Here is a 25,389-nt window from a genome sequence, read left to right on the forward strand (position 1 = left end):
TGCACAGACTCCTGCCTGTGTACCATCACCCCTCAGCATCCAAGGGGAACGCTGAACCCCATGTGGCTGCTGAGGACAGGGCTGCCAGGTGCAGCAAATGACAGGATGCCTTGTGAAATCTGCATCTCAGAGAAACGGTGGTTTTTGATATATGTCCCCGATACTGTATGAGACAGGCTTATACTCCTTGTTTATCTGAAATTCCAGTTTGCCTGGGGCTCCCATGTTTCCTGGCAGCCCTGGCTGTGGCCTGCGATGTCATCTCCCTTCCCCTGCCTTCCCCTGCCCTCCTCTCCTCTCTTCTCCCCTGCCCGCCCCTCCCCTCCTCTCCTCTCTTCTCCCCTGCCCTTCCTGCTCCCCCAGGAGCTCTGCCAGGTGCTGTTCTTCATTCCTCAGTGCTCACTTCCTGCATCCAGGCCCAGGGACTGGAGTCCATCGCTTTCGCCTCTGGGACTCCCTGGAACCCTCCCACTCTTATCCTTGCCTGGCCTCCTGCCCATGCTGCGGGCCACAGCTGAGGGTTCCTTTAAACCACACCTTCTGTCCTGTCACCCCCTTTAATGTCCTTCAAGGTTTTCCCACTGCCCTAGGAATGAGATCTGAATCCTTAGAGAATGGGTCCTTCCTCCAGCACCAGCTTCGGCTCAAAACCCTCTTCCCCACCATGCTTCAGTCAAAAAGTCTTCTAGGAACTTCCAAAAAGCAGGGCCTCTGCACAACCGTCCTTGCCCTCTGCCCTCTGGACTGTGCTGCTGCTGCTCCTCAGGGCTCTGCTCCGTGGTCTCCTGTTTATTCCTGCTGCATTTAAGTGGCACCACATGTCTAGATGGTTGACATGCAGCAGGGCTGCCCCGCCTTGGCACTGTGGACATTTGGTGTGGGATCATCCTCTGGGGGTTTGCCCTGGGTTGTGTGTAGGACACCCTACCATAGCAGGCTGCTCTGCACCCCTGGCCTCTGCCCTTCTGAGTACTGACCTGTGCGTCCCACGTGAGAGTCCTGACCCTCTGTATCCCACGTGTGTGAGAGTCCTGACCCCGTGTATCCCATGTATGTGAGTCCTGACCCCATGTGTCCCACGTGTGAGTCCTGACCCCGTGCGTCCCACGTGTGTGAGTCCTGACCCCGTGCGTCCCACGTGTGTGAGAGTCCTGACCCCGTGCGTCCCACGTGTGTGAGTCCTGACCCCGTGCGTCCCACGTGTGTGAGTCCTGACCCTGTGTCCCACGTGTGTGAGTCCTGACCCCATGTGTCCCATGTGTGTGAGTCCTGACCCCATGCGTCCCACGTGAGTCCTGACCCTGTGTCCCACGTGTGTGAGTCCTGACCCCATGCGTCCCACGTGTGTGAGTCCTGACCCCATGCGTCCCACGTGTGTGAGTCCTGACCCCGTGCGTCCCACGTGTGTGAGTCCTGACCCCGTGCGTCCCACGTGTGTGAGTCCTGACCCCGTGCGTCCCACGTGTGTGAGTCCTGACCCCGTGCGTCCCACGTGTGTGAGTCCTGACCCCGTGCGTCCCACGTGTGTGAGTCCTGACCCCGTGCGTCCCACGTGTGTGAGTCCTGACCCCGTGCGTCCCACGTGTGTGAGTCCTGCCCCGTGCGTCCCACGTGTGTGAGAGTCCTGACCCGTGCGTCCACGGTGTGAGTCTGACCCCGTGCGTCCCACGTGTGTGAGTCCTGACGCCGTGCGTCCCACGTGTGAGTCCTGACCTGGTCCACGTGTGTGAGTCCTGACCCCATGGTCCATGTGTGTGAGTCTGACCCCATGCGTCATGTGTGTGAGTCCTGACCCCATGCGTCCCACGTGAGTCCGACCTGTGTCCCACGTGTGTGAGTCCTGACCCCGTGCGTCCACGTGTGTGAGTCCTGACCCCGTGCGTCCCACGTGTGTGGTCTGACCCCGTGCGTCCACGTGTGTGAGCTGACCCGTGCGTCCCACGTGTGTGAGTCCTGACCCCGTGCGTCACGTGTGTGAGAGTCCTGACCCCGTGCGTCCCACGGTGGAGTCCTGACCCGTGCGTCCCACGTGTGTGAGTCCTGACCCGTGCGTCCCACGTGTGTGAGTCCTGACCCTGTGTCCCAAGTGTGGAGTCTGACCCCATGGTCCATGTGTGTGAGTCCTGACCCCATGTGTCCCATGTGTGTGAGTCCTGACCCCATGCGTCCCACGTGAGTCCTGACCCTGTGTCCACGTGGTGAGTCCTGACCCGTGCGTCCCACGTGTGTGAGTCCTGACCCCGTGCGTCCCACGTGTGTGAGTCCTGACCCGTGCGTCCACGTGTGTGAGTCCTGACCCGTGCGTCCCACGTGTGTGAGTCCTGACCCCGTGCGTCTCACGTGTGTGAGTCCTGACCCCGTGCGTCCCACGTGTGTGAGTCCTGACCCCCTGCGTCCCACGGTGTGAGTCCTGACCCCGTGCGTCCCACGTGTGTGAGTCCTGACCCCGTGCGTCCCACGTGTGTGACTCCTGACCCCGTGCGTCCCACGTGTGAGTCCTGACCCCGTGTCCCACGTGAGAGTGCTGACCCCATGCGTCTCACGTGTGTGAGTCCTGACCCCAGGTGTCCCACGTGTGTGTGACTCCTGACCCCATGCGTCTCACGTGTGTGAGTCCTGACCCTGTGTGTCCCACGTGTGTGAGGTGGCAGATGGGTGCTTCCAGGAGAACGGTGCAGCGCTTTCCCTGCACTCCCTCATCCGTCCACCTCTCCCGCTTCCCTCTCACAACTGTCTCCTCCAGAGGCAAGAAAATCCCTGCAGAGAGAGCCCAGCCGGGTGTCAGTCACCAAGCGTCCGCTGAAGAGGCAGTGCTTTCTAGGCCTCTTCCCCTCCCAGCCTGGGGCCAGGGTACCCGACAGCGGCAGGCCTTATGAGGCAAACACTTGCATGGTTGGGCAAATCACTGACTTCTCCTCCCAGGTGGTGTCAGACTCAACACAGTCCTTCCTGAGACTCGTGTGGGGGTATGTGGTCTGGGAGAACAGGGGGCAGGGCTTCCTGGGCCAGCTGTACCCCACCCCCTGGAGTGAGCTGGCCCAGGCCATGGGCCAGGTCACTCTGCCTCCCCTCCTTCCCCCATGGTTTCCCAGAACTCTCAGCTAATTCAGGAGCTGCTTCCTCGGAGCCAAGGCGTGGGGGCCTGAACATGGCATGTGTGGGGGTGACACTAACGTACCCTGAGGGTCTGTTGGGGGCGCCCCTGTCCCTGGGGTGGTGGGTGGGGTGGGGGTTCTGGGAGGCTGGGCATTGCCCCTAGGAGGGGTGGAGGTGGTGCTAACCCTGGCGGAGGGCAGAGTGGATGGCCAGGGCCTGGGGTTTCGGGGTTCTGGTTCTTGGTCCCAGAAAATCCACCGTGTGACTGCACATGGGAGGGAGTGAAGCACTCTTGAAGTACGGTGAGGAGTCACTGAGACAGCTGAGAACGCAGAGTCGGCAGGGCTGCGACTCAGGCCCATAGCCCTGCACCCTGCCACGTCTGGGGGGCTGTGACTCAGGCCCATAGCCCTGTACTCCTGCCACGTCTGGGGGGCTGCAACTCAGGCCCATCGCCCTGTACTCCTGCCACGTCTGGGGGGCTGCGACTCAGGCCCATCGCCCTGCACCCCAGCCACGTCTGGGGGGCTGTGACTCAGGCCCATCGCCCTGCACTCCTGCCACGTCTGGGGGGCTGCGACTCAGGCCCATCGCCCTGCACCCCAGCCACGTCTGGCTAGTGTGTCCCCGTGGACCCTGCTCCAAGAAAGCCACCCAGAACCCGTGATTTAAAAGATGGTTAAAGTGATGCCTTTTGGATGCCGCAGAAATTACTGAAATAAACCATCTTAGGAAAAAAATATTTTTCCTGAACACAAGAACATCATTCGGTGAAGTGAGCACGATTTTGTTTGGGCTGGGAGCTCTCCTATGGTGGCCATGTTGATGCACCCTCCTCAACAAGGAGAAACAGGTCCTCCAGGAACATCACCCAGCTGGGGGGTCCTCCTGTTCCGGAGCGGAGAGGGCTGGGGACGAGGACATCCCTCCAGGGGTTCATGTGTCTGCTGTGGGATGTGTCAGAGGTAAGCAGGGGGTATGGCAGGCTGGAAACTGGACAGTGCCCTGGCAGCACCATCTCTGCCTCTTCATTTGTCACCTAGAAACTGATGGGCAGGGGTAGTGGACACATGGTCCAGCAAGTGCTGGAGCCACTGGGGCCACTAAAGCCCGGGCTCCCCTGTCCCCTTCCCAGCTCCCACTGTCTTCCTGGCTGCAGCGCCTCCTCCTTCAGGAGGCCCCCCTGGGTCCCCAGTGGAGGAGGGACCCCCTGAGCCTGCTGTCTACCAGACACCGTCCCTGCAAAGGACAGACACCCATCTCAAACGTTATGGGTCACATGATGGAAATGTGTACCCCATGAGCTCGATCTAGGGGCTCAAAAGGCGTCAGGAGGGCTCTGTCTGTGTCACGGACAGGTGCTCCCCCGTGGCTCACAGGGTAGACTGTGGCAGCCCCACTCAGATCCAGCCTGGAGGAAAGACGCAGTTTTTCCCCGTGGTTCCAGCAGAACACTGACTGTCCAGCCTGCGGCCAGTCTCCTCCCTGGGACCATCTGGATGGCCAGGCCTGGCTCAGGGCCCACTGAGGGCCAGCCCACCATACCACAAGGACCATCAGGAAAGAGAGGTTCTAGGCCTGAGTTGGGGGCGGGGTCACTGGCAGGCAAGCCTGAGGGGCTTCACTCTCTGGTCTCAGCATTTCCACTGGAATTCACACTACACATGGCACCTGCATCACAGTCAGCCAGATGCCAGTTGTAACTGATTAGAAGCTAAGAAATGGGTGCATTCTAGGGAGAAAAATCAGGACAGACTTTTCCAACTAGCCTTAAGTAAAGATTCTACCTCAAACACTTCCCGGAGCTGAATCTACCATTCGCACTGCGGATAGAAATGTTTCTCAACGGCCCTGGCCTTGGACTGGCAATAGGCACACTGACAGGCATGCGCCTATGGAAGGAAGACAAAAATCCAGAAATGTCCTCCTGCAGCTAAACACACAGAGAGGGTAAACAAACACACTGGGTTGATTAGCAAATAAGAATCCTTCAGATTTGGACTTTGGCATGAGAACTGTGTCCAGATTTAAAACCACATGGCATCTGAAGCAGTCATATAGCATTTCCTGTGATGTCCCCGTCATTCCAATTCTACTTGTATTTATATAAAGTCATATATTTCAATTAATGTTGCAGCCATTAAAAAACCCCTAGCTCCCACATGACAGACAAGGCAGGCATGCATTTCCCAGGACAGATGACGGAGTTCATGTGTGACAGCACCAGCCGGCACTCCCTGAGTGAAGATGGACTCAAAACACCAGGCGCTTCTAACGCATCCTTCTTTCCTGATTAACGAACAGCTTTTCGGTGTCTATACATAAACCTTTAAGGATGCATGTAGAGTCTCCTGTAAACAGAAGAGTACACAGGATGCTCAGAGGGAAAAGAACTATATATGGATCCTAAATTTTTTTTTTTTTTCTGAGACAGAGTTTCACTCTTACACTCAGGCTGGAGTGCAGTGGCATCTCAGCTCACTGCAACCTCTGTCTTCCGAGTTCAAGCAATTCTCCTGCCTCAGCCTCCCAAGTAGCTGGGATTACAGGTGCCTGCCACCACGCCTGGCTAATTTTTTTGTATTTTTTAGTAGAGATGGGGTTTCACCATGTTGGCTCAGGCTGGTCTCAAATTCCTCACCTCAGGTGATTCACCCACCTCAGCCTCCCAAAGTGCTGGGATTACAGGCGTGAGCCACCATTCCTGGCCGGATGGTGAGATTCTTAATAACTACCTAAGACAAATAACTTGATTGTAAAATTGTCACAGATAAGTTCTCAAACCTGTAAACTAGAGTACTTTAAAAAAAATTCCATGTTGCCATTCTGGGTAGCAAAATCTTCATCACCAAGGAGATCTGGCTAGTGCTGCAGCTTGGGAAGGAAACAGCCTGTGCTCAGTAATTCTACTAATTACAGCTGGGCTCCAATGACATTCATTTACTGATAACCTCATAAAGTTGTGTCTGTTCTTCCAAGATATAACATTAGCCAGGCCACTCAAAATAATGTTAAAATTACAGGACTTCGGACTTTCGGCAGAACATGACTAGTTTTCTTGATAAACAAGTAAGGTCTTTACATGTGGTTGTGACCTAGTGTTTTATTTACACAAGCTTTAGGGGGTGCAGCCTCTGGACACTAGTAAAGAACATTTATTTATTTGGTTATTTATATAAAAAATATTCCACAAGCCAGCTCTCTGCCTTGCTAACAAAGAAATGTTTGTTTCTTAGGAAACGAAAACAGTGAAGGCCATGTCAAGCCAAATGGAGAGAATAAAATTACTCTGAGATTTTGCTTTCCACGCAACTTCAGCCAAAACTCTAAAGTGGCAAGACCCGCTTTCAGATTATATTATATTGGCCTCTGAGGATTCTAAGCAGATCTGCCACCCCTTGGAGAGGTTTACAAATAGGGACCAGAAATCCACGGCTCCCAAGAAGCCCTGGCCCCTCTCCTTGCTGGGGCACGAACTGCTCCTCCAGCTACAAAAACGGCGCCGGTGGTCACTGCTTGCCCAGTGCCAGTGCCAAGGGGTCTTGTGCGGCAGGTGCCTCTGACCAACATCACTGTTTCTGGGGAAAGGCCACACATACCAGAAACAACTGCTCCGGCCTTCCCAGGGGCACTGGGTTCTCCCATGCCAGGAACCTATTACGTTTCCGTTAAAAGGGAGCTAAATACACGGAATAATGCAATAACCAAAGTGGCTTAGAAGGGGCTTGAGTTAGCATTTTAGGAACACATTACAGACAAGGGAAGTGAACAGGACCGTTTCTTGCTGAGTGTCTGGCCAGTTCCTGTGGCCATTGGGCTGTTAATAATCTCTTCTCGGCCGGGCGCGGTGGCTCAAGCCTGTAATCCCAGCACTTTGGGAGGCCGAGACGGGCGGATCACGAGGTCAGGAGATCGAGACCATCCTGGCTAACACGGTGAAACCCCATCTCTACTTAAAAATACAAAAAACTAGCCGGGCGACGAGGCGGGCGCCTGTAGTCCCAGCTACTCGGGAGGCTGAGGCAGGAGAATGGCGTAAACCCGGGAGGCGGAGCTTGCAGTGAGCTGAGATCCGGCCACTGCACTCCAGCCTGGGTGGCAGAGCGAGACTCCGTCTCAAAAAAAAAAAAAAAAAAAAAAAAAAAAAAAAAATAATAATAATCTCTTCTCTCTCCAAGTGGAAAGCCAAACATGTTCCACCACTTCACCAAGGGACCCGTCCTTCTTTAAATTTCTATTAGCTAAAAGTGCCAACTTAACAAGCAAACCAAAAGAAAAAAGAAAAAAAAAAGCGATGGAAATGTCCCAAAAAGACATGATTTGCAAACAAGCAACTGCTGAATGCGACAGATTGTCAGTGTTGACTAATTTCCATACAAACGGGTTGTGGTTCTGATTCCCGAACACTGCGTCTTCTGCAAGGTGCCTGCCTGCAGGTTTTGCAACGCGGGACGGCCTAGGGAAGGGAGCCTGCGCTGGCGGTCACTGCGGCGCACAGCCTGAGAAACGGAGGTGCGGGGCTGGGGAACCCCGCGTTCTTTTTTTCCTTCTGAAAACAAGTTCTCCACTGTGCAGGGCTGACTTGCCCCAAGCTTTTCAGAACGCCCGCTCCCCGACGTCCCCAAAGCCGCCCCTTCCCCAACGAGAAGCGCAACCTTGGTCCACGCCCTCCGCCTCTCCTGTGCCCTGGGGCGTCCAGCCTGGAACCGGGGCGGCCCGCGTTCAAGGGCAGCAGATCCGTGCGCCCGCGGCGTCCGCTCCCCCTCTCTCCCCGCCCCTCCCCTTCTCTCCCCTAGAGGACACCGGCTGGCCGGGGGAAGGGAGCTCGACCGGGACCCCCGGCCCTACTCACCCAGGAGCAGCCAGAGGCCGCGCTGCGGGAGGCGGCACAGGGCCCGGGCCATGGTGCACAGCGGTGCCAAGCCGAGTCCGCTCGCCCCGCGCCCAGCTGAGGACTGAGCCCGCCGCCGCGCCGGCCCGGAGGAGACGCGCCGGGGGCGGGACGGGCGCGGGCGCTGTGGGAGGCGGCGGCCGCGCGGACCGGCCCACTGCGGCTCCCCGGGTGGGTGCCAGGGCTGGGGGCGCCCAGGGCTGAGAAAACCTTGCAGGGGGGCCGCGCGGGCGTCTCCAGGCCCCTCCCGGGGGGCGGCACACTTGGGCTCCGAGGGATGACTCCTGGAATGTTCTCCGAGCAAATAAACACTTTTTAAACTAGGAAGGATCTCCTAGACGACTCAGCGTGAGCAGCATCTTGGTCTCCACCTGGGGATCTTCCCTTCCTCCTCCTCCGAGGTTCTCGGCATGCCTGCCTGGTGTTTGCCTTGCAAAAGGCTAAGATCTCCCAGCTGTATCTACCTCTCCGCCCAGGTGCAGGCGCTGGGAGCGTTGGGGGCAAAACTCGCCGCCGCGCCTGGCGAGACCCGTAGTAACCCAAAATGGCGCACACTTACCAGGCCCTGGAATGCTGCTCCAGATCTGCAGGATGAGTGGGTGGGCAGAGGCGGGGACAGCACGGCAGGTGAACAGAAGCCGTGGGGCTGGAGGGAACAGGGTTCTTTAGGGGGATTGAGATGGCCTGGGGGTCTTGCTGTTGATGGATAGCGAGAGCCTGGCAGGAGGCTGTGAAGGCCAGAGTCCTTAGAGACGTGGTTTGCTTTGGGGGCAGTCACTCTGGCAGCTGCATGGAGAACTGATGGGGGATCTTGGGTACATTCGTTTATGTAAAGTGGTGAGAGGAGGGCGCTCTGGAGATGGGCTGGGGAAGCCTGGGGAGGAGCAGGTTCTGGGAGGCACAGGCCTGGCCTCTCAGGGCATTACTGGTGGCTGGATTTCACTTGCAATGGTTCCTTCTTGTATTATCCTGTTCCAATAACGTAGCAACAGTAAATTTATACTTGCGCTAAGGAATGCACCATTGCCCTTGGAGGGGGAAGAATCACCACCCTGGTGCTGCAGCCACAGCTGTCTCTTTTGTGGTGGAAGCTGCGAGCACACAGCATTGCTGAGTGACCAACGTTTCCTCCTAGGAAAGGGAACAGTCTGTGGCTGAGAGGCTGCTGCCACCTGCAGTAAGCTCAGAGAAGGGGAGACGGCTGACAGCGAGGTCATCCACCAGTTCTTCTAACACAGGCTGGGAGGGCACTCAGGGCCAGCATGCCTACCACCTGCGCGAGGGCCCCAAGTGTTCTGAGGGTGAGGGGTCTGGGTGAGATGGTGGGGGAGGGCACACATTCTCTAGACTTGATTCGCCCTCTTGAACTCTAGGAGATACACCCCATTGGGTGGTCTGGCCTCCCTACTTTCTTCATTTAACAGACACTTGTGTCCCTATGTGCAAGACAGTGTTAGATCAACAAGCCCTGCCCTTCAATTGGTTAATCTAGGGGTGACCTCTAAAACTCTCAGTAACATGAGCGCCACAATACAGGAGCCATACGGAACAAGGGACACTTGCCTCAGCTGCAGTGCAAGTAAGGAGACAAAGGACTCTGGACAAAATGCAGCCCAGGCAGTCCTGAGGGCTGGGTGGAGAGAAGTGCACAAGGGAAATGCAGGCCCAAGCACAGGCCTGGCAGCCAGAGGCCGTGCCATATGAGAGCAGCACAGCTAGTGGGGAAGGGTGGATGCCAGCACAGCCCTGGGACAGGGCCACCGTGCATCCTGCACTAGGCGATAGCCAGTCACAGTGGGGGAGAAGAACCTGCATCTTTCTGCAGCCATCACTCGCCCTCCATACCCAGGGACTCTCTGGCTTGAGCCACCCTTTCTACTGTAGCTTGTGGACTTTGGCTGCATGTTTTTGGTTGGCAACTGGGACGCCTCTTTCATCAGGCTCAGCAGGAGTCTGTCTTACCAACGTTTTCTCTTTGAAGCTTGACTGCAAGGAGGCAGGGCCAGAGGCCCCTGTCACTGCCATTTTCTCAACACTCCCTAAAGGATACATTTTCCTAAGAAGACAAAGCCTATTTCTCAAGTTCACATGCTTTAGAAATTCACGGTTCTCTGGAGAATGCTGAAGTGAGGCACACACCTAGAGGCAGGTTCTCTCCTAATGATTTTCCTGTCTGTACCTTGGGTCTAAGTAAGAGATTCCTTAGCAACTACTATGGGCTTCCCTTCTTCAAAAGTTGTAGTCCAATGTATCTGTATTTCTAATTTGTCATAGGTAGCATGGAAAATCATTCCTCTCCCAGGGTACCTCAATCTAGAGGGACATTAGGTTAAACAACAGAAGAGATTAGAAAATGGCCAAATGCTGTATTGCATACACAGTAGGGCTAAAGATAACAATCAAAGCCTGGTCAACACTGCTAAAAATTCACTATTAACATAAGACTCCTGCTTCCAGCCAAGATGAAGTTACAGGGACTGGGCTTACCTTCCCATCTTAAACTAAAAAACTGGACAAAATGTATGAAACAATAGTTGTCACAGTGGACCACAAGAAGTGCAGGGACCCCAGATAGCAGGGTAACAAATAGAGTGTGAGAACTGCTCACTGCCTGGAGTTTGCAGACCACAGACAGAGAAAGGAAACCCAAAGAGAGTTTGGGGAAGCCAGGCAGTGAACGCTGGCAGGGCGTAGTACCAGAGAGGAAAGAGCTGCGCAAAGAATGCACTTGAGAGATCACAGAGGGTCCCACTTGAGTCTCAGCCCACATATCTAAGGACGCTACCCAAGGGAAAACAGCCTAAGAGCTCACACCCGACTGGGAACAATTCCAGTTCCCACCAACCATAGTGGAAAAATCTTGAAATACACAGAACATCAGAGCATAATTAGAAGGGTAAGGCCCTCTCTGTAGTCAGTAAAAATTACAAAGGCTATTCTGGTGCTGCCTAACAAAACTTAAAAGCAAGAACTAACAGGATCAAATGATTTCCAAATGATGTAGCGATTACATTCCAGAACTTAAAAACAATCAAAGGACCAAGCATCAGAGAGCCATGAGGCAACTCCAAGTGGCAACTCCAAGGTGTAACTGGAGCCCCGGAGGAAGGCGGGTGGGAAATATGTGAAAAACCAGCATGTGGAAGTTTCTATGAACCCATGAGCCAAGAACATCCCCAAACTCCAAGCACAAGAATCATGAAGAAAAATACGTGAAAGCACATCACGATCAAATTGCCTAAAGCCAGTAATAAAGAGAAAACCTTAAAAGCAGCCAGAGAAAGAAGACATTATGTACAGCAGGGGTCCCCCAACCCCACAGGAGTACCAGATCATGGCCCGTTAGGAACCTGGCCTCACAGCAGGAGGTGAGCAGCAGGTGAGCTAGCGAAGCTGAGGTCTGCATACTGTTAGATCAGCAGCAGCATGAGACTCTCATAGGACTGGGAACCCTATCGTGAACTGCTCACGCAAGGGATCTAGGTTGCACTCCTTATGAGAATGATGATCTGAGGTGGAACTGTTTCATCCCTAAACCATCCCCCTCTCACCCCATGGAAAAATTGTCTTCCACAAAACCAGTCCCTGGTGCCAAAAAAGGTTGGGGACTGCTGATGTACGGAGCACAGGTAGGGGTGACAGAAGAGTTCTCATGGGATGTAATGCAATCAGAAAACAATGGATCATGTTTAAGTACTGGGAGGAAAAAAGCATCAAATTTTCTACAGATAGCTTTTCAATAACTTGCTGAAATGAAGGGCAAGACTCCACTGGTGTCCTCACTATCAGGCCTACAATTTAAAGGCTGAACTTCAATCATTATCAATAATGAATCAGTGGTTCTGAAGATAACATGTTTATAATCAATAACAACTTAGTTCCGTGAGTTGCTTAAATTGTGCAATTGCTAGATAAACACTAACAAAAACAGCAGCATCTCAGGGAACTCAGGTTTATCAACTATCAGTTTTTCAAGTCCTGCAGGAAGTCTCACTGTTAAAACCAAAACACTTGCAAGTAGCTGAGAACAGCAGTTGCAAGAAACTAAACTAACAAAAGTTTAGTTTTATTTAGTTTTATTCCCCCAAGAAACAAAACTAACAAAAAAGAAGTGAAAAATAAATTCTATATAAAACTGTCCTCAGCATTACTTGGAGAATTTTCCAACTGCAAAGGAACTGAGTAACAAGGAAAAAAATCCCACTAAATCCCAGTACACAACTCACACTCCTATACTACCCTCAGCCAGCCACATGCTTAGTGTGAGCAAAGGCAGACTGAGAAAAATCGTGGAGCCAAGAGGGAGGGTGATGAACAGGCCTAAGGATGATATGAAACAATCTCCAGAAAGACGAACTCTTAACACTCTAGACATGAAAATTTAAAAATACTCCAATACCATAGAGACAAACAAGAAAGTCCATCCAGAGCTACTACAGAAAACCGGGACATGAAATGTCCCACATACAGACTGAAGGATCCCCCAGCCTCTAGGAGACGGCATTACAAATGTGTAACACAGCCACCCTGAGTGGATCAGGAATAAAAGGCACAACCTAAGCACATTCAGACAAAAGAGCAAAAGACAAAAGAACTGTACACAGATGATGTACTCCAGTTAGTAAATCTGTTTCTCACAGGGCCATGGTTTGGCAATGCTGGAATGACTTTATTGTATAGTAGGACTGATCAAATAAATAAATAAATAGTGAATAATGTGAGCCAGTTTTCTCACTACTGGTATAAGGTAGAAATAAGGGACAGAAATTCAAAGTATCAGTATGAGCACACACATATATATGGCACTGATGACTAGCTATAAATACAGGGACAAATATAGGTGTGTCTGTTTGCTTGGATTAATACACACACACATATTTCCCAGCTATATCTACTGAGAGCCTAAGACCAACTCCAACAGCAACAAGCAAACCTACTGACCAGGTCTTCATTTCTAAATACTATTCTCCAATAAAAGGAAACAGCTTGTTGAAGTGGTGGAGTCCAGTGCTGGGGCAGGGAATGTACAAGATGAGCCAAAAATATCCTGTGATGCCAGAAAATAAGAACTTAAAAAAGAATGGCTTTTTCAAAAGGACACAGACCCCAACCTGAAGAAGCTCCTAATGGCTAATGCTGGAAAAATGTGAGCAATGAAGAAAAGAATAGTATTGTAATGCACAGAACAAAATAAACATCAAGTGCATACCGATATAAAACACTGAATAAACAGAGAAGGTGTGGCTCCTCCTTACAGAAAAATTCCAAGTAATAAATATAGAAGGGATGAGAGACATACAAAATCATCATTAAGCAAACACCACAAAGAATAACTGTTTCAGCCAAGATCTGATGAATACTAGAACCAGTGAGCAAATGTTTCAGGAGCAGTGTATTTGTATACTCTCAAAGAGCTCCCTCAATGACAAAGGAAAACCATTAACCTCATAGTGCAGGAACCCAGCAGAAGTCACCTTAACAAAGTGATCAAGGATAACATGACCTGTAAAAGATACTATCCCCAGGTATGATGTACTAAGAAAGAGACGTTATTTCCGTGGTACTCATAAAAATGTATAGCTCAATCTAATCATGAGAAAACATCAGATAAATCCAAATGAAGATACAAAATAATCAATTAATACTCATCAAATGTCAAGATAAAACAATTCACTACCATGCCAATAGTCATGAAACTCAAGAAAACACTGAGGAACTGTCACAGATGAAGGATGGAGGATGAAGAAAACACAACAACTAAATGCAAGTGGGCTACTAGATTGGATCCTAAAACAGAAAAAGAATATTAGGAAGAAAATTGGTAAAAATGAGTAAGATTTGTGGTTAATAGTATTGCACCAATGTTAATTTCCTAGTTTTGATAATTTTACTATGGTTACAGGAGTTGTTAACATTAGGGGAAGCACAATGAAGGGCAGACATTAACTTCCTATGGTATTTTTTGCAACTTTTCTGTAAGTCTAAAACTATTTTAGACTTACTTAAGACTCATATAGACTATATTTTAGACTAAATGAAAAGATCATATATACCTAACATATTAGCAATAAAACTATTGCTAAATAAAAAGGTCAAATAAGCAGTCATATACCCAACTCTTAACATTGCCTGTGCCCCTGCTTCCCAGTAATTCTTAGTGAACGCTGGAACCATTCCTAATTACTCAGGATAATATGCGTGTGTTTGAGAGAGGCATAAACGAACCCTTCACATCTGAAGCATCTGACAGTGTTGGCAGCATTTTAGAAAGTCAAAGCTAGGGACCTTACTGTGAATGTGTTTCTAAATTTGTATGTATACATAGATATCTGCATATGTGTGTGTATACAAACATAATTAAAGTCTGTATAACAAAGCCTTTGTATTATAAAACGAGGGAAAAAGGCCTCCTGCTTATTCTGCCTCTCTCTGGAGAATCAGGTTTCCTGTTCTCTGGCCACCCTTCACTTCCTGGGTGTTTGTGGAGCCCAGGCCCATCATCTAGGCTTGCCTAATCAGAGTCCTCCCCGGGGTTTGCTGGAGTTACAAGATTTTTTTTCTAGAATTAGTAACTCAAAGAATTACATAAATTAGATAAACCTAGATAAACCTGTTAGTGGCCATCTTTGCCCTCATGTGTGAAAAGCCCGATGCCAACCCAGAAGAAAGCATATCCAGCTTCACCTGAATACATTTCTGGAGTATTCAACTATGTAAGTTCATTTCCATTTTCTTGTACTTTTGCTAGTTTACATTTCTGTCATTTGCAATCGAGTGTCCCCTGACTAGCAAGCCGACCTATGGCCTGCCTTATTCTAATAAATACTGAGGCAGGTTACAGACATCAATAGAAGAGGAATAAAAATAAATTAAGAAAGTAGAATGAAGTAAAACGACAGATTATTACAACAAAGTCAGGGTAAGGTTACTAACAAAGATGCACCATGACACACTGCTACATGACAGCACTACCACCAGCAGCAGCAAACCTTGACTGTGCCAAACACCGTGATAAATGCTTCACTCTAGGCCTGTGCAGTAAAGCTTTAAAGAAAGCCCTTCAGAGCCTGCATTCTTAAATAGCAGATATTAAAGATGAGCCAAGCTGGGCATAGTGGCTCATGCCTGTAATCCTAGCACTTTGGGAGTCTGAGGCAGGTGGATCACTTGAGGTCAGGAGTTTGAAACCAGCCTAGTCAATGTGGTGAAACCCCATTTCTACTAAAAAATTAAAAAAAAAAAAAAAAAAAAAAAAAAAAAAGGCTGGGCACAATGGCTCACGCCTGTATACTAGCACTTTGGGAGGCCAAGGCAGGTGGATCACCTCAGGAGTTTGAGACCAGCCTGGCCAACATGGCAAAACCCCATCTCTACTAAAAATACAAAAATTAAATGGATGTGGTGATGCATGCCCGTAATTACATCCTAGCTACTCAGGAGGCTGAGGCAGGAGAATCGCTTGAACCCGGGAGGCTGAAGTTGCAATGAGCCAAGATCATGCCACTGCACTCCAACCTGGGCATCAGAGTGAGACTCCATCTCACAAAAAACAAACAAACAAAAAAACAACAACCAAAAAACCCAATTAGCTGAGTATGGTGGCGAACGCCTGTAATCCCAGCTACTTAGGAGGCTGAGGCAGGAGAATTACTTGAACCCGGGAGGTGGAGGTTGCAGTGAGCCAAGATTGCGCCACTGTACTCGAGCCTGAGTGACAGAGCAAGACTCTGTCTCAAAAAAAGAAGTCTGACACAGATCTCAGTAGACTAAAATCAGGGTTTCAGCAAAGCTGCATTCCTTCTGGAGGCTCTAGGGAGCCCGTTTCCCACCTTTTCCAGCTTCTGGGGGCTGTCCACTGGCTCTCGGTCCCTTGTTCTGTCTTCAAAACCAGCAGGAGTGTGTTGAGTTCTCACAGTGCCATTTCTCTGGTTCTCTCTTCTGCCTCCTCTACCACTTTTAAGGACTCATGTAATTAGATTGAGCCCAGCCAGATAATCCAGGATAAGGTCCTAATCTTAAAGTCGGCTAATTAATAATCTTACTTGCATCTGCAGCCTTACTTCCCTTTGTCATGTACAACACATCACAGGATCCAGATGACAACAGGACATTTTAGGTCATTGTTCTGCCCACATGTTAAAACATGTTACTACTACATGCCACATATGTATTTGACAATAAGTAACAATGGTCAATACTGAAAAAGCAGTACTTAAGCCCATATATAGATATTACTGGTTGAGATCTCTTTTTTAAGAGAGAAATTACTTGTTATATTGAGCTTCTGAGTCACACATATTATCTCTCCTTTAACCAGTATAGACTGGCATCAGGCAGAGCCAACTGCGAATTTTTAGTTCCACTGTTTTTGCTGATTATCTTATGGTATTTACAACTTTTCAAATCTCTGGTTATCTCTAAACATATTAATTATCTATATATTCTAGTTGATATAGCTAAGTGCTCTTTGGTATCTAATACAACAGTGTGAAAGAAAAATGGTTTTGAGCACTAATGTATGTTAAATTATCTAAAGTTTTGCTAGTGAAAATATATGAAAACTTGGACAATTTGACCAGTCTTTTAAAATTCTACAATTTTATCCAATTACCTAATATCAAGTTAGAGATTTTACAGAATAAGATAAACAGAGATTTTTCACTTGAGTTTCCACAAGATTCATGAAAAATAACTCTACTTTCTAAATTTAACTAGGGAATCTTCGTAACAGCTGTCAATTTACTGGTCACAGCTGAAAGCCCTTTAATTTACAAAAGCTGCCTGATTTTACCTTTAGCTTTTGGATAGGACTTTACTTCAAAAAACCTGAAAGTTAGAATTACTTTCCTCCCTATCCCACCACGCTGAGATGTTGCCCAAGACGGAGTTCAGTGGCATGATCTCAGCTCACTGCAACCTCCTCCTCCCGGGTTCAAGTGATTCTCCCACCTCAGCCTCTGAAGTAGCTGGGATTATAGGTGCATGCCACCATGCCCGGCTAATTTTTGTATTTTTAGTAGAGAGGAGGTTTCACCATGTTGGCCAGGTTGGTCTCGAATTCCTAACCTCGTGATCTGCCCGCCTCAGCCTCCCCAAAGTGCTGGGATTACAGGTGTGAGCCACCGCGCCTGGTGCTGAAAATTGGAATTTCAAGTGACTCTTTTTATATTTTCCCCAAATCAAAGGCAGTAATTTTGTCTCTGTGTATTCTAGAATGGAATTCCACTTCATCATTCCTCTGAGAAACAAACGATTAGAGATATGCTTCTTATTTCTAGGAGTATGTTGAAAATAACACCTATTCCATGTTGCTACTTTTTTCAATGCTAACTCTGAATGTAGCCTTTTAATATAAATAACCACATAATTAACATACAGGAAAAATCTCCGCAATTTTAGTAAAATTTAATTAGTAAAATTAGGATTTTACTAATTTGTTATATATATGGCTAAAGCCAATGATTTTCATGTTTCATTATAGTCCTTTTAAATTATTGTTATTTTTACTTTCTGGAACCCAATTCCTGGTGGACATTTGGAGTGGATCTGATAATAACTGGAGACAAATTAATATATGAAATAAAACTTTATTCTCAAATATATTCAATTCTTTTATAAATCCCATAAAAGAGGAAACATTTGAAATCCAGTATTTTGATGTATCCCCTTACCATTCATGTATATCCCAGGTCAACACTGGTAGGTTACTTTATACTTGGAAAATGCCAGACAGAGGTTCCAAGATGGCCGAATAGGAACAGCTCCAGTCTGCAGCTTCCAGCATGAGTAATGCAGAAGACAGGTGATTTCTGCATTTCCAACTGAGGTACTGGGTTCATCTCACTGGGGCTTGTAAGACAGTGGGTGCAGCCCACAGAGCAGGGCGGGGCATCACCTCACCCAGGAAGTGCAAGGGGTTGGGAATTCCCTTTTCTAGCAAAGGGAAGCCATGACAGACGGTACCTGGAAAATTGGGACACTCCGACCCTAATACCGCGCTTTTCCAAAGGCTTTAGCAAATGGCACACCAGGAGATTATATCCCACGCCTGGCTTGGAGGGTCCCACACCCACGGAGCCTCGCTCACTGCTAGCACAGCAGTCTGAGATCGAACTGCCAGGTGGCAGCGAGGCTGGGGGAGGGACATCCGCCATTGCTGAGGCTTGAGTAGGTAAACAAAGCAACCGGGAAGCTCGAACTGGGTGGAGCCCAACGCAGCTCAAGGAGGCCTGCCTGCCTCTGTAGACTCTACCTCTGGGGGCAGGGCATAGCCGAACAAAAGGCAGCAGAAACTTCTGCAGACTTAAACGTCCCTGTCTGACAGCTTTGAAGAGAGTAGTGGTTCTCCCAGCACGGAGGTTTGAGATCTGAAAATGGACAGACTGCCTCAAGTGGGTCCCTGACCCCCAGGTAGCCTAACTGGGAGACACCTCCCAGTAGAGGCTGACTGACACCTCATACGGCCAGGTGCCCCCTGAGACAAAGCTTCCAGAGACAGGATCAGGCAACAATATTTGCCGTTCTGCAATATTTGCTGTTCTGCAGCGTCCTCTGGTGATACCCAGGCAAACAGGGCCTGGAGTGGACTTCCAGCAAACTCCAACAGACCTGTAGCTGAGGGTCCTGACTGTTACAAGGAAAACAAACAAACAGAAAGGACATCCACACCAAAACCCCATCTGTATGTCACCATCATCAAAGACCAAAGGTAGATAAAACCACAAAGATGGGGAGAAACCAGAGCAGAAAAGCTGAAAATTCTAAAAATCAGAGTGCCTCTTCTCCTACAAAGGAACACAGCTCCTCACCAGCAACAGAAGAAACCTGGACAGAGAATGACTTTGACGAGGTGAGAGAAGGCTTCAGACAATTGTTAATAACAAAATTCTCTGAGCTAAAGGAGGATGTTTGAACCCATCACAAAGAAGCTTTTTTAAAAAGCTTGAAAAAAGATTAGATGAATGGCTAACTACAATAAACAGTGTAGAGAAGTCTGTAAATGATCTGATGGAGCTGAAAACCATAGCACAAGAAGTACGTGACACATGCACAGGCTTTAGTAGCTGATACGATCAAGTGGAAGAAGGGGTATCAGTGATTGAAGATCAAATGAATGAAATGAAGTGAGAAGAGAAGTTTAGAGAAAAAAGAGTAAAAAGAAATGAACAAAGCCTCCAAGAAATATGGGACTATGTGAAAAGACCAAATCTGATTGGTGTACCTGAAAGTGACAGGGAGAATGGAACCAAGTTGGAAGACACTCTTCGGGTATTATCCAGAACTTCCCCAACCTAGTGAGGCAGGCCAACATTCAAGTTCAGGAAATACAGAGAACACCACAAAGATACTCCTCGAGAAGAGCAACTCCAAGACACATAATTGTCAGATTCACCAAAGTGGAAATGAAGGAAAAAATGTTAAGGGCAGCCAGAGAGAAAGGTCGGGTTACCCACAAAGGGAAGCCCATCAGATTAACAGCGGATCTCTCAGCAGAAACTCTACAAGCCAGAAGAGAGTGGGGGCCAATATTCAACATTCTTAAAGAAAAGAATTTTAAACCAAGAATTTCATATCCAGCCAAACTAAGGTTCATATGTGAAAGAGAAATAAAATCCTTTACAGACAAATGCTGAGAGATTTTGTCACCACCAGGCCTGCCTTACAAGAGCTCCTGAAGGAAGCACTAAACAGGGAAAGGAACAGTTGGTACCAGCCACTGCAAAACCATGCCAAATTGTAAAGATGCTAGGAAGAAACTGCATCAACTAATGAGCAAAATAACCAGCTAACATCATAAAGACAGGATCAAATTCACACATAACAATATTAACCTTAAATGTAAATGGGCTAAATGGCCCAACTAAAAGACACAGACTGGCAAATTGGATAGAGTCAAGACCCATCAGTGTGCTGTATTCAGGAGATCCATCTCACATGCAGAGACACACATAGGCTCAAAATAAAGGGATGAAGATCTACCAAGCAAATGGAAAACAAAAAAAAGCAGGGGTTGCAATCCTGGTCTCTGATAAAACCGGCTTTAAATCATCAAAGATCAAAAGAGACAAAGAAAGCCATTACATAATGGTAAAGGGATCAATTCAACAAGAAGAGCTAACTCTCCTAAACATATATGCACCCAATACAGGAGCACCCAGATTCATAAAGCAAGTCCTTAGAGACCTACAAAGAGACTTAGACTCCCACACAATAATAATGGGAGACTTTAACACCCCACTGTCAACATTAGACAGATCAACGAGACAGAAAGTTAACAAGGATATCCAGGAATTTAACTCATCTCTGCACCAAGCGGACCTAATAGACATCTATAGAACTCTCCACCCCAAATCAACAGAATATACCTTCTTCTCAGCACCACACACTTATTCCAAAATTGACTACATAGTTAGAAGTAAAGCACTCCTCAGCAAATGTAAAAGAATGGAAATTATAACAAACTGTCTCTCAGACCACAGTGCAATCAAATTAGAACTCAGGATTAAGAAACTCAATCAAAACTGCTCAACTACATGGAAACTGAACAACCTGCTCCTGAATGACTACTGGGTACATAACAAAATGAAGGCAGAAATAAAGATGTTCTCTGAAACCAATGAGAACAAAGACACAACATACCAGAATCTCTGGGACACATTTAAAGCAGTGTGTAGAGGGAAATTTATAGCACTAAATGCCCACAAGAGAAAGCAGAGAAGATCTAAAATTGACACCCTAAACATCACAATTAAAAGAACTAGAGAAGCAACAGCAAACACGTTCAACATGCCTTCTAGCAGAAGGCAAGACATAACTAAGATCAGAGCAGAACTGAAGGAGATAGAGACACAAAAAACCCTTCAAAAAATCAATGAATCCAGGAGCTGGGTTTTTGAAAAGATCAACAAAATTGATAGACCACTAGCAAGACTAATAAAGAAGAAAAGAGAGAAGAATCAAATAGACGCAATAAAAGATGATAAAAGGGATATCACCACCAATCCCACAGAAATACAAACTACCATGAAAGAATACTACAAACACCTCTACGCAAATAAACTAGAAAATCTAGGAGAAACGATGAATTCCTGGACACATACACCCTTCCAAGACTAAACCAGGAAGAAGTTGAATCACTAAATAGACCAAAAACAAGATATGAAATTGAGACAATAATTAATAGCCTACCAACCAAAAAAGTCCAGGACCAGATAGATTCACCGTTGAATTCTACCAGAGGTACAAAGAGGAGCTGGTACCATTCCTTCTGAAACTGTCCCAATCAATAGAAAAAGACAGAATCCTCCCTAATTCATTTTTATGAGGCCAACATCATCCTGATACCAAAGCCTGGCAGAGACATAACAAAAAAAGAGAATTTTAGACCAATATCCCTGATGAACATCAATGCAAAAATCCTCAGTAAAATACTGGCAAACTGAATCTAGCAGCACATCAAAAAGTTTATCCACCACGATCAAGTTGGCTTCATCCCTGGGATGCAAGGCTGGTTCAACATACGCAAATCAATAAATGTAATCCATCATATAAACAGAACCAAATACAAAAACAACATGATTATCTCAGTAGATGCAGAAAAGGCCTTTGACAAAATTCAACAGCCTTTCATGCTAAAAACTCTAAATAAACTAGGTATTGTTGGGACGTATCTCAAAATAGTAAGAGCTATTTATGACAAACCCATAGCCAGTATCATACTGAATGGGCAAAAACTGGAAGCATTCCCTTTGAAAAACTGGCATAAGACTGGGATGCCCTCTCACACCACTCCTATTCAACATAGTGTTGGAAGTTCTGGCCAGGGCAATCAGGCAAGAGAAAGAAATAAAGGGTATTCAATTAGGAAAAGAAGTCAAATTGTCCCTGTTTGCAGATGACATGATTGTATATTTAGAAAACCCCATCGTCTCAGCCCAAAATCTCCTTAAGCTGATAAGCAACTTCAGCAAAGTCTCAGGATACAAAATCAATGTGCAAAAATCACAAGCATTTTTATATACCAATAACAGACAGAGAGCCAAATCATGAGTGAACTCCCATTCACAATTGCTTCAAAGAGAATAAAATACCTAGGAATCCAACTTACAAGGGATGTGAAGGACCTCTTCAAGGAGAACTACAAATCACTGCTCAATGAAATAAAAGAGGACACAAACAAATGGAAGAACATACCATGCTCATGGATAGGAAGAACCAATATTGTGAAAATGGCCATAGTGCCCAAGGTAATTTATAGATTCAATGCCATCCCCATCAAGCTACCAATGACTTTCTTCACAGAATTAGAAAAAACTATTTTAAAGTTCATATGGAACCAAAAAAGAGCCCACATTGCCAAGACAATCCTAAGTCAAAAGAACAAAGCTGGAGGCATCACGGTACCTGACTTCAAACTATACTACAAGGCTACAGTAATCAAAACATGGTATGGGTACCAACCCAAGAGATATAGACCAATGGAACAGAATAGAGCCCTCGGAAATAATACCACACATCTACAACCATCTGATCTTTGACAAACCTGACAAAAACAAGAAATGGGGAAAGGATTCCCTATTTAGTAAATGGTGCTGGGAAAACTGGCTAGCCATATGTAGAAAGCTGAAACTGGATCCCTTCCTTATACCATATACAAAAATTAATTCAAGATGGATTAAACACTTAAATGTTAGACCTAAAACCATAAAAACCCTAGAAGAAAACCTAGGCAATACCATTCAGGACATAGGCATGGGCAAGGACTTCATGACTAAACACCAAAAGCAATGGCAACAAAAGCCAAAACTGACAAATGGGGCCGGGCGCGGTGGCTCAAGCCTGTAATCCCAGCACTTTGGGAGGCCAAGACGGGCCGATCACGAGGTCAGGAGATCAAGACCATCCTGGCTAACATGGTGAAACCCCATCTCTACTAAAAATACAAAAAACTAGCTGGGCGAGGTGGCAGGCGCCTGTAGTCCCAGCTTACTTGGGAGGCTGAGGCAGGAGAATGGTGTAAACCCGGGAGGCGGAGCTTGCAGTGAGCTGAGATCCGGCCACTGCACTCCAGCCTGGGCGACAGAGCGAGACTCCGTCTCAAAAACACAAAACAAAACAAAAAAAACTGACAAATGGGATCTAATTAAACTAAAGAGCTTCTGCACAGCAAAAGAAACTACCATCAGAGTGAACAGGCAACCTACAGAATGGGAGAAAATTTTTACAATCTACTCATCTGACAAAGGGCTAATATCCAGAATCTACAAAGAACTTAAACACATTTACAAGAAAAAAATCAAACAACCCCATCAAAAAGTGGGTAAAGGATACGAACAGACACTTCTCAAAAGAAGACATTTATGCAGCCAAGAGGCACATGAAAAAATGCTTATCATCACTGGCCATCAGAGAAGTGCAAATCAAAACCACAATGAGATACCATCTCACACCAGTTAGAATGGCAATCATTAAAAAGTCAGGAAACAACAGGTGCTGGAGAGGATGTGGAGAAATAGGAATGCTTTTACACTGTTGGTGGGACTGTAAACTAGTTCAACCATTGTGGAAGACAGTGTGGTGATTCCTCAAGGATCTAGAACTAGAAACACCTTTGACCCAGCCATCCCATTATTGGGCATATTACCCAAAGGATTATAAATCATGCTGCTATAAAGATACATGCACACATATGTTTACTGCAGCACTATTCACAATAGCAAAGACTTGGAACCAACCCAAATGTCCATCAATGGTAGACTGGCTTAAGAAAATGTGGCACATATACACCATGGAATACTATGCAGCCATAAAAAAGGATGAGTTCATGTCCTTTGTAGTGACATGGATGAAGCTGGAAACCATCATTCTGAGCAAACTATTGCAAGGACAGAAAACCAAACACTGCATGTTCTCACTCATAGGTGGGAACTGAACAATGAGAACACTTGGACACAGGGTGGGGAACATCACACACCGGGGCCTGTGGTGGGGTGGGAGGAGGGAGGAAAGGATAGCATTAGGAGATATACCCAATGTAAATGATGAGTTAATGGGTGCAGCACACCAACATGGCACATGTATACATATTAGGGTTAGGGTTAGGGTTACATTGTGCACATGTACCCTAGAACTGAAAGTATATATATATAAGTGTGTGTGTGTATATATATATATATATAGTGAGAGAGAGAGAGAGAGAGAGTGTGGTATGGCACTATTCACAACAGCCAAGACACGGAATTAACCTAGGTGTCCAACAGATGAATGGATAAATAAAATGTGGTACATATACACAATGGAATAAAAAAGAATGAAACCTGTCATTTGTGGCAATAGATGGAACTGGCAGACATTATGTTAAGTGAAATAAGCCAGGAATAGAAAGTTAAACACTGTATGTTCTTACTCACGTAGAAGCTAAAGAAAAGTTGATATCATAGAAATAAAAGGTAGAACAAAGGATACTAAAGACTGGGAAGAGGAAGATAGGGAGAGATTTGTGGGAGAGATTTGTGTAAGGATACAAAATCACAGCTACATAGGAGGAATGAGTTCTAGTGTTCTGTACCACTATAGGATGGCTATAATAAATAACATATGATATAATTTCAAATAGCTACAAGTAGGATATTGAATGTTCCCAAGACAAACAAATGATAAATGCTTGAGATGATAAATATGTTAACTACTCTGATTTGATTACAATACATTATATATATGAAAACATTACTATGTGCCCCATGAATATGTACAACTACTATTTGGCAATTAAAATAAAATAAAATAAAGAATATTTGTTATTCTGGGAAAAAAAAATGCCACTGAACCCAAAGAAAGCATTAAATTGACAGTGGTACTATGGATTAGATGACTTTATTAAATATAAATGTATCAAATATAAACGTTAAATGGCTAATTTTTAATCAAGTAACACCAACTAAACATTGAATGTTATAAACATTTAAAACATTTAAAGAAAATGCAGACTTAAATGTTAACCTTACTATTAATAAAAATGCAAATTAAATATTATATTACTTTCAAAAAGTAAGTAATTAAAAAACCATCTATTCTATATTTCTATCAGATAAGGCATAAAATTAGCCTTTGAAAATTGTTCTAACAATACAACAGAACTTTTCACAAAATGAATGCAAGCACTATAGGGAACATTTAAATTTAAGTACCAAAGCACATACAAGTTAACCCTTCCCAGCGAAAATTGCTAACGCACCTGAATGTTTTATACTGAAATCATAAAAATGCATGAAATGTATCATGACGTAATTTAATTACATTGGAAGCCTGAAAGCATACACATTCCAAAATGTTGTATGATACTGAATGTATCTATACAGTTTATCTGTTATCCTATAATCCAATATAAGAGTCTTAAGACAAAG

General features: G+C 46.5%; 1 protein-coding gene across 2 annotated transcripts in view; it reads right to left on the minus strand.

The window, feature by feature from the left end:
- Positions 1–8,347, minus strand: part of RAMP1 (receptor activity modifying protein 1) — a 55,637-nt gene extending 47,290 nt beyond the window's left edge. The window contains exon 1 of one of the 2 annotated variants that reach the window (XM_033229703.1): positions 7,949–8,347. In XM_033229703.1, coding sequence (XP_033085594.1) covers positions 7,949–8,000 — 52 coding nt within the window. In that variant the 5' untranslated portion in view covers positions 8,001–8,347. The remainder of the gene's footprint in view (positions 1–7,948) is intronic. The other variant, XM_033229704.1, reaches the window with a different exon arrangement.
- Positions 8,348–25,389: the final 17,042 nt, after the last annotated feature.

Source organism: Trachypithecus francoisi, unplaced genomic scaffold, assembly GCF_009764315.1.
Source record: "Trachypithecus francoisi isolate TF-2019V2 unplaced genomic scaffold, Tfra_2.0 Lachesis_group13, whole genome shotgun sequence".
In the NCBI taxonomy this organism is placed as follows: domain Eukaryota; kingdom Metazoa; phylum Chordata; class Mammalia; order Primates; family Cercopithecidae; genus Trachypithecus; species Trachypithecus francoisi.